Source organism: Vombatus ursinus, unplaced genomic scaffold (assembly GCF_900497805.2).
Source record: "Vombatus ursinus unplaced genomic scaffold, bare-nosed wombat genome assembly UNPS02014818.1, whole genome shotgun sequence".
In the NCBI taxonomy this organism is placed as follows: domain Eukaryota; kingdom Metazoa; phylum Chordata; class Mammalia; order Diprotodontia; family Vombatidae; genus Vombatus; species Vombatus ursinus.
This window is the reverse complement of record NW_020954596.1, coordinates 19,366,351-19,379,793: the sequence shown is the minus strand read 5'-3', so window position 1 is coordinate 19,379,793 and position 13,443 is coordinate 19,366,351. Positions and strand designations below refer to the sequence as shown.

Below are 13,443 nucleotides of genomic sequence, written 5' to 3'. Positions count from 1 at the left end.
CAGGATAGGTAGATTTGAAAATCATCAGCATAGAGATGATAATTAAATCTATGGGAGCTGATCACCAAGTGAAATAATACAGAGGAAGAAGAGAAGAGGGCCCAGGGCAGAATCTCGCAGGACATCTGCAGTTAGAAGGTGTGATCTGGAGAAGCATCCAGCAAAGGAGACAGAGGAAGAAGTCTGATAGGTAGGAGGAGAACCAGGAGAGAGTGGTATTCTGAAAACCTTGAGAAAAGAGAGTGTCGAAGAGGAGAGGGTGATGAACCATATCAAAGGCTACAGAAAAAGTCAAGAAGAAAGAGGCTTGAGAAAAGGCATTTGGATTTGGCAATTAGTAACTTTTGGTGGAATGATGAGGTCAAAGCTAGTGGAGTTAAGAGTGAGAGGAGAGGAGAGGAAGTGGAGACACCTACTGTAGATAGCCTTTTTGAGGAGTTTAACCACAAAGGTGAGAAGAGCTGGAATTTAGACACAATTCTCATTGACTCCCATGACAGCACTTGGCTTCAATGGACTATGTGAAAGTCATGGAGACTCAATTACTGGCCCATTTTCATACAGCAAGTATAGAGCATTTCCAATATACTCCATTCACGGCAATTAGTCTTGCGTTCATCCTCAGCGAATGTAAAATTAATGTTAACTACTGATGACAAAGTATATAAAGCACTGTGGAATAGCCTTGAAAATATCCTGCTGAGGGTTGGGTTGCTTATTGAATCCAGTTTACAATTCCTATATTTAGAGCTGGAATGAATATGTTAGAGCAGTGGTGTCCAACTCAAATAGAAATGGGGGCCATGAAATCATCCATAAGGATTCCTGCAGTTCACATATTGTCTGAGAAAAACACATATTAATATCATATATTCCATTGTAGGACAGCTAGGTGACATAGTGGGTATAGCTCAAGGCCTAGAGTCAGAAAGACTCATCTTCATGAGTTCAAATCCTGCCTCAGACACTTACAAACTGTGTGACCCTGGGCAAATCACTTAACCCTGTTTGCCTTAGTTTCCTTATCTGTAAAATGAACTGAAGAAGAAAATGGCAAATCACTCCAGTATCTCTGCCAGGAAAACCCCAAATGGAGCCATGAAGAATCAGAAACAACTGAACAACAACAACAATATTCCATTTTATTTTTATTATTTATTTTATTTTATTAATTATATATTCATTGTTATTTAATAATAAATGTATTTATTTAGAATTATTATATTATAATTTCCCACTTACATTTAATCTGGTTCCATGGCACTGGGGAGTGGTATAGGCTGTATTTTTGACACCTCTGCTTTAGAGGTCATCTTATCCAACCCCTTCATTTTATAGTTGAGGTCCTGAGAAATTAATTGACTTGATCACTAAGCTAATAATTAGCAGATGTAGGATTTGAACCCAGTTACTTTACCTCTAAAACGAGCACTGTTTCTGCTGAACTATGCTGAGGCTGCATGGTAATACAGCTGGTATGTGAAAGATCAAAAACTAGAGCTCAGTTCTGAAGCCAAGTCTTAAGCTCTTTCCATTACAAAAGACCAAGGTCACATCAAAGATTTTGCATTCCAATTTATAGTATGAAACTTACTTCAGGGAATGGAATAAGTCATGAGGGTTTTTTGTTTTTTGTTTTTTTGCCTGATCTGCGTTTTGAAAATTTTTTAACTTCATCCATGTGGGGAACTCCAAGCCTAAGGTTACAAATTCTAAATGAAAGTACACATCAATTACAGAGCATTTAGAAACCCTAAGGTGGCCAATTAATGATTACCAGAAAGGAGATACTAAGAATCAAAATGACTAACCCACTTTTCTTCCCAAAGTAATCTTTCTTAACCAGGACAATTTACCCTGGTTATAAAAATAAGTCTGGGTCAGTTTTGTCTGAACTCTTTTTCTCTTATTGAATTTTATTTTATTATTTCTATTCTGAAATTCCTATTATTGAATAATAATAATATTACCTACGTATTTTCAAGTTTCTATTATTGAATCTTCTGGGAATTTCTATTTTTGAGTCATTTAGAATCATTGTTCTTATTCTTTCTATACAGGTGCATCAAGGAGATAAAGGTACATTCATTATATTATTTGGTTATAATATTTTCTTACATATCTATACTTGGATTATAAGTGCTTCAGGTCAAGGAATCCTATTCATTATTTTAATCACAGAAGAACCTGTATATGTGTGTCACTTTGTCTTTGCATCCGTAGAGCTCAGTGTGCAGCCAACTCTAATCTATGCAAAGAAAGAGTTCACAAACAAAATTAAAATTTACCCATATACCAAAACCCATACTCTATCCATTAGTTTCAACCTTGTGTTACACAATTTTTTTTTCACTAGAGATAAAACCAAGAATCATTAGTCCCCAGCCATTCCCTTCCTACTTATAAACAATTTGGCCACATACAAATGTTCACCTTCAGAGACTCCAGCTTCAGGGCCTCTTTTCCTTTGCTTCAGACAGTTTCCAAACTAGTGTTCCACCATACTTCTGATCCTCACAGAGATATGAGGTCCTTTTGTTGTCAATAGGTTAGATATTGGTCAGTAGGTTAGATTTTAAATCACATTCTATTGATACTGTGAAAGTAGCGATAGCTAGGGTGGAAGGGGAAAGGGTGGATAATGTGGGGGTGGGGAGGTGGGGGTATAATTAGGGATGTGAAGGGGGGTGTAAGCATAGAGATAGTGTGGGTAGAGTGGTGGACAAACAGCTGGCTGAACTCTTGAACGACAAGATAAAATCAGAAATCTTTGGCACCCTCACTAAAGATAACAGGCAGGCCAACTTTCAAAGGGACAGAGGTTAGTTATTACTGTCTCTCTTCCTTCCCATTATATGTGAGGGTCAAAGGTAGCTTCCCAACATTGCTAGTCTCCTACGAAGAAATCTCCCCACCCCTTGCTTGCAAGCATCTTACACAGGTATCATCTTCTTCTCTTCCTCTAATCATATGAGAAAAACAAGAATCAGAGAATTTCACAAAATCATGGAATCTTAGAATTAGAAGAGATCAAATAGGCTATCTATTCCAATTTCAACCTGAATGAGGAAACAATCCCTTCTATAACCTCCCCAGGGCAGCTATGTAGCACAGTGAATAGAGCACCAGGCCTGAAGTCAGGAAAACTTGAGTTCAAATCTGGCCCCAGACACTTACTAGCAACATGACCCCAGGCAAGTCACTTAATCCTGTTTGCCTCAGTTTCCTCATCTGTAAAATGAGCTGTAGAAGAAAATGGCAAAACACTCCACTGTCTTTGCCAAGAAGACCACAAATGAAGACCTGAAGAGTCGGACATAACTGAAACAACTGAACAATAATGCCCCCAGCAAATAGTCATCCTTCCTCTTCTTAAACCCCTTCAGTGACAGGGAAGTCACCAACCTCCACAGCAGACCATTCAATTGTTGGCTAGATTTAATTAGTAAGGAATTTCTCCCATATACTGTGGCAAAAATCTGTCTCCCTGAAACTTCCACACATAGTTCCTACTTCTGTCCTTGGAGGCCAAGCAAAATAATTCTTATTTCATCTGACATATGAAGTCTCTTCAGATATTTGAGGAACTGTGATCACATACCCTCCAAGCCCTCTCTTCTCCAGCTTAAAAATGCATACTCTTTTTTCAAAGCTTAGAGATCACTGAGTTCAAGTTAGCATTCTCCTCTTTCCCTAGCAAGGCCAAAAAACTTTTTTGGACCAAAAAGGTTTAGGGAACACTTTTCGGAAAAAAAAAATCCTAAAGCATCTAGGAGCTAAGGATGTCTATTGCCTATGGCCTGGGGGTCAAGGTGAGCTTCAGAATGGATGTTTTAGAGTCTCCATAGACCTGTTAGAAGCTGGAGGTGCCATTCCAATGAGATATGGATTGTGTTTGGTCAAAATTATAGTATCTCCCATGTGCTCTATAATTTCACTCAATCATCTGTCATTTGTGATTTGGATGGAATTGTATTTGTTTATGAAGTTCCAGATCACCTGAAGAGGCCTGTTGTGCCTTGCCAGACACAGCATCATCTGAAGGATCATTCTGTTCCTGTTGCCAGGTAGGACCCTGGGAATTCCCTTCCTAGATTATGGCTTATGGGCTCATGACAATTTACAATGTCTCATAATTATGTGTGAAATGATGCATGAGAAGAAGTGAAAAAAAAAACTATGGATATCTATATTGTGAAGGGGAAGGAGACAGAAAGCCTTAGTGATGGTTGCCTGCCCTAGAAAGCCATGAGGAAAGGTGGTTATTAAAGGCAGTCTCACTGAACTTCCTTGTTGTAATATAGGTAATTGATAGGGGGCTTCTGAGGACTCAGAGGTTCTCTAGCTGGACGCACACATACACACACACACACACACACACACACTTCTTCTTCAAAGGACTAAGTATTATTTAACACTGATACTAAGCAATTGGAGTAAGAAAGATTGGAAATGTCTTTAACTCTTTATTAAATTTTAGTCTTTCCAATTAATAAATTTATTTTCTCTCCCTCCTACCTCCCCCAAAACCCCCTCCAAAAAAAAACTGCACATACACAGTGAAAACAAAAACAAAACCCTTGTAACAAGTATATGATATAAGCCAAACAAATTCCTGTGTTGGTTGTACCAAAAAATACCTATCACAGTCTATACCCTGAGCCCATCACCTTCCTGATCGAATGGAAATGGGTAGGATTTTTGATCATTGGTCTTCTGGAATCCTCCTGGTTGGTCATCTCATTGATCAATATGTTTAATTTTTTCTTTCACATTTTTAGGTATCAGAGAAGGATTTTTGAGGAGGGGTAATAATGTTAATAACAAATGATATGATATATCACCATGAAGGTTTGTAGACCAAAAGCAGTATGACGTAGTCTTGGAGTCAGGAAGACTTGGGTTTAAGTCTTGCTTCTCATACATACTGGCTATGTTACCCTTGGCAAGTTATTTAATCCTTTAGTGCTCCAAGCCACTCTCGGAGGCTCTAAGTTGCAGAGAAATTGCTTCCTTATATTAGTAGGAAGGATTTCCTCATTCAAGGAGTTCCCTATAACATTGAAATCACAGATCCAGTCTTTAACCCTATGCCTAAGATTTTCATAACACCTTCTTCACAATAATCATACAAGGGAGGTAGTTCAAGTAAGACTATCCCATTTTCACATGTGAATAACACATACTATGGATGCAGCATGATATAGATAGGAAAATTCTGGGCTTAAGAGTCAGAGGACCTATGTTCAAATCCTGCTCCTGCCTCCTCCTCCCTGTGTAGCCTCAGGCAGATGATTTAGCCTCTCTGGGCCTCCCAGACCTGAAATGTCCTCTCCCTCTCCCATCTCTAAGTCCCTCCCCTCCTCTAAAGCCTAACATCCAAATTTAACCTCCACAAAGTGATCCCCAGGTCTTCCTTCAACTCTCCTAGGTGAAAGTGATTTCTACTTCTTTGAACTTCTTCCAACATTGTGTTAGACAATAGTATGTATTTTTTATTGATCTCATTGTCCTTTCTGTTCCAGCTATGTGTGTCTTTGTCCTCTAGTCCCCAGAGAGATTGCTAACTCCTTGAAAGCAGGGCCTGCGCCATATCTGTCTTTGTATCCACAGTGCTGAGCACAATGCTTGGCACATGGCAGGCATTGAATACGTGTTTGTTTGGTTGAACTAAAAATGATCTATTTGAGCTATAACGATTTCCCCCACAAAAACAATATCAGATTTCCTTAAACCAGAAGTTTTTTGAAAATTGAACAGGAGAACCTAATTTCACAATTAAGAAAATGACAGCCTCTGTGAGGCTATGAGAACTCTACCAAACTGTTTCTTTCCCAAACATTTTTGCCATCATTGAAAAGGCCAGTTCTTTTTGAAACAAGACTAAAAAGATGGAAATGCCCAATTGACTTTGAAGCCTGGGGTAATAGAGACAGCAGTGGACTTAGCCTGAGGTGACCTGACCTTAAGCCAGCCCTCCAATGATTCTTAGCCATGGGGGTCTTTCACCTCACCTATTAAACAAGAATAACAATTATGTGGTACTTGGGGTACTCCTACTCAAAACTATAGTTCATGAGTCCTGAATGATGGTTTATTTTAACAAGCCAGTCAGATGATGAGAAGAACATTAGTGACCAAAGAATTAACATGCATGGAGAGAACACAAATAGAAAGCACCTGTAGTTAGGAAATACACTGTTTGTGGTTGTTTAGTCATTTTCAGTCATCTCTTACTCCCTGTGACCCCATTTGGGGTTTTCTTATCGGATATAATAAAATGGTTTGCCATTTCCTCCTCCAGCTCATTTTACAGAAGAGGAAACTGAGGCAAACAGGGTTAAGTGACTTGTCCAGGGTCACAAAGCTAGTAAGTGTTTGAGGCCAGATTTGAACTTCCTGAACTTCCTGACTTCAGTCTTGGCACTCTATCCACTGTGTTCCCTATCTTGTTTGGCCAAGGTACACACATCATCTATGCCAGGGGTGGGGAACCTGTAGCCTGGAGGCTCTTTGTAAGGGCCACACTTGAGACCTAGAGGGCCACATGTGGCCTCAAGGCCGCAGGCTCCCCACCCCTGGTCTATGCCCCCCTTCACAGGCTGTATGAAAATTTATGGGACACCATACCCCGTATTTGCTGTACTGCTTGATTAAAAAGCTTTTGTTTGGACTATTGTGTCTCCTGGATGGCTAGTAGAAGTAAATACATCAGTGGGGGCTCATGAGTCATGATTTTGAGTAGGTATTGACCCCTAAATCACTTGAATCTAAGGTAGGTTTCTAGTGGGCTCATATTTCAGATAGTCTCAGGTTCCAAACTTGCAAAAAACTACTTGACAGGGGGTTAATGAGGAAAGCAGTTTATGAACTTTAAAGCACTATATAAATGTAAGCTATTACTATAATACCATCACCTATTACTTGAAATCATTTTTTTTTTTGCACTACAATGTTCAATCATTTCTCCAAGGACATTTCTCTCCCAACATTGTTCTGAATTCATCTAAGTTCCTCAAAGGCAGAGACTATTTTGTTTTATCTCTGTAATCTCAGCACATAGCAGAGTCTATTACACATAGTAGGTGCTTTAATAAATATTGGTTTACTTCAATTTGGAGATCAAGGAAAAAATTCAGAGAAATTGATTTTAATCAGATTATGTACCTAGTATTTGAAAAAGAGTTCTGATCTTTTTTGTCCTGTTTCCTTTTGATTCATGGGTCTTGAAATCAATAGAAGTTTGGCGTGAAAGAGGGAGACAGAATTAAGACCATATTTTTGTGATTGTATGAACTGTTAGCATTTGAATCTGCAATGAGCACACTGTTACTCCAGGTCTCTTTTTAGGACAATGGAAACCAGAAATATACAGTATGTTTATTGGGTTGAGTTTTTTTTAATTAAGCCAAAGAACTAGCCAATAATAAAAACACATTTCTAGATCATATGTCAGTTTAATTTAAGTGCTGAGCAGATCACTGAAGGCTGGATGATATAGGAGATCAGAGTGAAATTATATCTCAGGAGAGCAATTATGAAAAAAAAATCCCTATAAAGTCCTGTCTCATTTGGGTTTTAAACTTAGTGTTAGAATCTGTTTAAAATAATTATGACTATTATATTGCTCTTTTTTTTTCAAGCTTTCTTTCTCTTGGCATCTGTAGCCTATGTTTAATTTTAACCCTCTTAGTGATTGTCTTTTCTCCCACTCCCCACCCCCCACAAGTACCTAGCACGGAATTTGATGCATTGTACAAATACTTAACAAATACTTGTTGAATGAAAAAGACCAGCAGGAACTCGTAAATTGAGAGAAGGAAGACAATAACCAAGACATGTTTCGTGTCATTTCTAGTCTGAGAAAAAAGTGGTGTACACAGTTAAATATGATACAAATTTCAATAGAATAATAATCACTCATATTTCTAAAGTATTATATGGGTTACAAAGGGTTAATCTTCATAACAACTGTGAGCTACAGGAGGGCATTAAGTATTATTAAGCAGCTAGGTGGTACAATGGATAGAGGGTTGGGCCTGGAGTCAGGAAGAACTGAGTTCAAAGACAGCATCAGAAACTTACTAGCTATGTGACCCTGGGCAAGTCACTTATTTGCTTCACTGTCTTTAGCTATAAAATAGGGATAGTGATAGCACCTCCTTCCCAGGGTTGTTGGGAGGATCAAATGAGCAAATACTTGTAAAAAGTGCTTAGTACATTGGGTGACATACAGTAAGTACTTCATAAATGCTTGTTTATCTCCATTTTGCAAATGAGAAAACTGAGACTTAGAGAGGTGAAATGACTTGTTCAAATCACACAAGAAGCAAAGGACAGAGCCAGAATTCAAGCTCAGGTCTCCCCCATCCAAGTCTTGAGCACTTTTGACTATAGCCTTTTATATTATAAATGAAGTACAGAGTGCTATGAGATTGGGGGAGGTCAAGGTCATTTCCATCTTTCTTACACCTATTTCTTTTGATGATCTCATCCACTCCCACATCTTCAACTAACATCTTTCAGCAGACAACTCCCAAATCCCCATGAGCTCTGTGCACTTTTCTGCTTTGATCCATGTGTATGTCTGGTGGATGCACAAGCCTAGCATGGCCAAATGTGCCCCCATCCACAGGCAGAAGAAATAAGATCAATTCAGATATGGAAAATAAAGACCTATAGAGTATGTCAGCTTAAGACATCAGAGAAATTCCCCTTATGCTGGTTGTTATCCAACTTTATTTTTTTTTCTGAAGATGATAAGAGGGAAAGACCTTACATGAAAGAAAAAGTATTTCAAAATAATGACCCTTGAGATGTTTTCTTGGTTTGGGTCCCATGATTTCTTCACTCAATATTTTATGCTTCCAGGACAACACTAACTTTATCTTTAACCAAATCTTTCTCTTAGTTCTCTGTTTATGATGGCTGACCCAAGTTTTCAAGGCAAAGGTAAGATCACTTCATATAAAAACTACCAGGTGGCAGCTAGGTGGCACAGTGGCTAGAACACCGGCCCTTAAGTCAGGAGGACCTGAGTTCAAATCCGGCTTCAGACCAAACACTTGACACTTACTAGAATAATGTGTGTGACGCTGGGCAAGTCCCTTAACTCCAATTGCCTAAGAACAACAACAACCAAAAAAAAAAACCAAAACCCACCAAATGAGCAGGTAATCTTAACGACACAAACATGTATAATGGAGCTTTGTTCTCCCTCTTTATTCACTCACTACATGATCTTGGCAGCTTTCACAGCTCACATTTAGATAGTGACACATACTTTATACTCTGTAACAGCAATCCTATGAGGAAAGTAGTTCAAAGATCAGTCTCCCCCTTTTACAGAAAAGGAAATGGAGGTTCAGAGGGGCGCTGTTACTTGCTTGTGATCACACAGCCAGTAAATGAAGTCAGAATTGAAATCTAGGCCTTCTGATTTAAATTCCAGAACCTCTTATTGAGCCACTATGATTTGGCATTCTGAGTCACCCTCCTGCTTACTCTGCAGAAGCAGAGAGCACAAGACTAGAACTAGAGTAGTCAGGGGCTCTGAGTTTGGTATAAAGTAATTATAGGCAGTTGTCAGTCTCTCCCTGTACCCCTTTCCCTCATCTTGGTAGACCACTCCTTCCCTCCAAGCACACCACCTTGTGACTGCATATAGATAACTGAGTAGGAAATGTGGAAACCACATCACTATCCATTAATTTCCTATATGTTGAAACAGAAGCAAAAAAATAAGGGCAGCTAAGTGGCATGGTAGATAGAGCTGTCATGTTGTGTACTGCAGCACATCATTCAGGGCCTTGTTCTTCCTGGTGATCTGACCTAGAAACTCCTAGATTCTCAAAGGATATGCTAACAAAGCACCAACTTTGGCAGGTGATGTCATCCTGGAAAGATTCCAAGTTTGGGCCTACATCTGCTTTCTGAGGATCAGCCTATATCATCAATAGGAATATCCATCAGTCTTATGGGGTGTTCTGCTTCTGAAGTAATGGAGACAGAAAGGAGAAAGGGGGGACAGAGGATGCTAAGTTTTTAAGAAGATCACATAGTTTTTAGACTGTCTTTATATATTAAGAATTAGTTTGTTTGTTTGTTTGTTTGTTTGTTTGTTTTTTAGGCAATTGGGGTTAAGTGATTTGCCCAGGGTCACACAGTTAGTAAGGGTCAAGTGTTCGATCTGAAGCCGGATTTGAACTCAGGTCCTCCTGACTTCGGGGCCAGTATTCTATCCACTGCACGACCTAGCCACCCCAATATTAAGCATTAGTATTCCCAGTGTCAGCTCCTCATCCAATGACTAACAACTGGGTATGGTATGAGAGAAACTAAATTATATCAAGTTTGACATCTTTATATAACTGAAACCAGAAGAAAAGGAAGTTCAGCTAAATGGAAGGATGGCTCCCATGCTTTCCTTGGAGAAGCAAAGGAAAGAGTGGAGGTGGTTTTAGCATGTAAAAAGAAATGTCATGTCATGGGCTATTCTGTCATTGTATGTTGCAATATTCATTATAAGCATTAGCAAAAAAGAAAAGGCCACTATGAAAATAATTGCAGCTTGTATGCCAATATCTATTGCAAAGGAAAAAACAGAAAAATCTACCAAGAATGCTATAAGACTTTTCATATTAAATGAATATACAGTTGAAAATGTTATGACTTTTTATGCAAAGGTAGGCAAATGGGAGGAGTGTAAAAATACATATTGGAAAACATGGTTCAGGAGTAAGAAATATTAGAAGCCAAAGATTTGTGGACTACAGAGCAGCCCCATATCTTGGGTCATAAACACTTTTCAGAGTCAAGAGGTATTGAAAAGGAGGAAAATAAAATGACAACAAACAAAAAAAGAAATTGATTATATTTTAACATATGTTGTTCAGTCATATCAGACCCTCTATGACCCCATTTGGGTACTGGAGCTGTTTCTCATTTCTTCTCCAGCTCTGTTTTACAGATGAGGCAAACCGAGGCAAATGGTTAAGTGAGTTGCCCAGGTCCACATAGCTATTAGTGTCTGAGGTTGGATTTGAACTCAGGAAGAGGAGTTTTCCTGACTCCAGGGCTAGCACTCTATCTACTGTGCCACCTAACTGACCCTATTTTAACATATAGGAAATTACTGAATAGTGATCTCGTTTCCATATTTCCTGTTCAGTTATCTGCATACAGTCAGACCACTACTGCTAGAGCAGCACTGCTGAACAGGCAAAAAAAAAAAAAAAATGGACCAGCCACAAAAAAAAATTGAAATATTTTTAATTTTAAAGTAATCTTCTATGACGTACTCACAAGAAGAGAAAGAATATATCAATAATTTCCATTTTCATCTCCCAAATATGCTTCTTCTATTGTCCATATGGAATAGGTCTTCTAGGGCCAAATATATTACGCGACTTGAAATATTACTTTGGTACAATTCATAGTTATGTCTGGTTTGTGATAATTTGAGATAAAAACCATAAGCAATCCAGACAATGAAAACCAGCTTTGAAATGTGCCAGGTAAAGCACTAGGGGAGAGGCAGCCCATAGGTTCTGGAGTCAGGAAACCCAGCTCAGCAACTTAGCTCCTACTTGTTTGAGATTGAGCAGTTCTACCCTTTGAATCTCAATGTCCTCTTCTCTAACATTAGAGGGTTGGACTAGGTGACCTTTGAGGTACCGTCTCACTTTAATATTCTATATTCTAAGGTTTCTTCTAGGTCAAATGATTTTATGGCTCTACTACACACTATTTTGCATTTTCAAAGTATTCTACAAACTATTAACTATACAATTAATTATTATATTTTTAAAAAATATTTCTCAACAACATCTTGTATAAATAATGTGTGGCCTATTGCATTTAAAATGAGGGTTGATATTTTGATTGTTTGGCAAAATCATGACCAATTTCACATTGATCGTTAAAGGGCAGAAAGTAAGCATGCACCCACCCTCACTCCAGAGATCCCCACAACCAGCACTTGGCAGCCTTCTTGAAGATAAGCCTTTGCATACCAGTTTGCATCAGAAGAAGCCATGTCATGGCAAATCCAGCAAAAAGGTAATAAGTCTCTTCAATATGTTTAGAGACTTTCCAAGGTAAGTCAGCACCAATTAGACCCTTTCTGGAGGAAGTACTTGAATGATGTTCTGATAACCAGCTAGATTTTTCCTCCTCTCCAACTTTTCCTTCCCAGCCTTCAATAAACAGGCCTCCCATTATTCAGGTTCTATGCCTCACCAGCCTGGTAATCTTGAGCACATCACTTTTTTAAAAATTGTTTTTTTTTTTAGTTAACAAGCATTTGTTGTCTCTCCCTCCAAACCTTATCCCCCCCCTCCAAAAAAAAAAAAAGAAAAGAAAGGAAAAACAAAAACAAAAACAAAACCCTTGCAACAAATACGCATAGTCAAGTAAAACAAATTCCCATATTGGCTATGTTCTAAGTATTTATGTCTCATTTTGCATATAGAGGCCATCACCTGTTTGTCAGGAGGTAAGTGGCATTCTTTATCATAGGTCCTCTAGAATTCTGGCTGGTCATTGCATCAATCAGTTCTTAAAACGAGCATATCACTTCTTTATGGTACAATGGAAAAGTACTAGATTTAAAGTTGGGAGACCTGGATTCCAATCCTGACTCTTTGAGTTGCTGCCATGTAACACTGGCAAATCATTTCCTTCTCAGTCTCAGTTTCCTCATCTGCAAAATGAAGAAGTTGCCCTTGGTGGTCACTAAAGGTCCTTTTCAGCTCTCATAGACTATGAATGACATCTTCGAACCTTACTTTCCTATCCTATGAGATGGGAATGTGATGCCTGCCTGAGCTTTCTCTTGGGTTTCTTACAAGGAAGCATTTTGGAAAGAGTCCTTAAGTATGAGCAATTAAGCTGGTATAACATTTTCTGCTTCGCAATGAATATTTGTATGTATTCTCTTTTTTCATCTTAATTTTCAATTAACAAGCATTTATTTTTCTCCTTCATTAAAAGGAAAAACCTTTTTATACATACTTTGCATATATTCTTGTGCAATAACAGTTGACATTTATAGAGTGCTTTATTTAAAGAGTACTTAGTACATACAAAATCACAGTAAACTGGGGAGTTCTGTAGCACATATAATATTACCTCATTTTTAATATATCAAGAAACTAAGGCTCAGACAGGGGAAGTGAATGTAGGTCACACAGGGAGTGAAGACAGAGGGCTTAAACCCAAATGTTCTGACTCCCAAGTCAGCATTCTTTCTACTATACCCAAGAGTCCCTCTCTTTTTGGATAGTTTCATATGGTATTCTCCTGGTTTTCTATTTTAGACTCCTCAATCTACACCTTTACATTGCTCTATTCTCCTGTTACCTTTTTTTCCTTTTCAAAAAACCTTTTCCAGTGAAGTATTCCCCTTTCAGACTTTAAGCAAGATCAGTTGGAAGTTTTCCC

General features: G+C 38.5%; 1 protein-coding gene across 1 annotated transcript in view; it reads left to right on the top strand.

The window, feature by feature from the left end:
- Positions 1–13,443, top strand: part of CLNK (cytokine dependent hematopoietic cell linker) — a 112,088-nt gene that overhangs the window by 63,310 nt on the left and 35,335 nt on the right. The window contains 4 exon segments of the mRNA XM_027836060.1: positions 2,061–2,079; positions 3,989–4,067; positions 8,912–8,952; positions 11,927–12,060. Of these exon segments, the coding sequence (XP_027691861.1) occupies positions 2,061–2,079; positions 3,989–4,067; positions 8,912–8,952; positions 11,927–12,060 (273 nt within the window).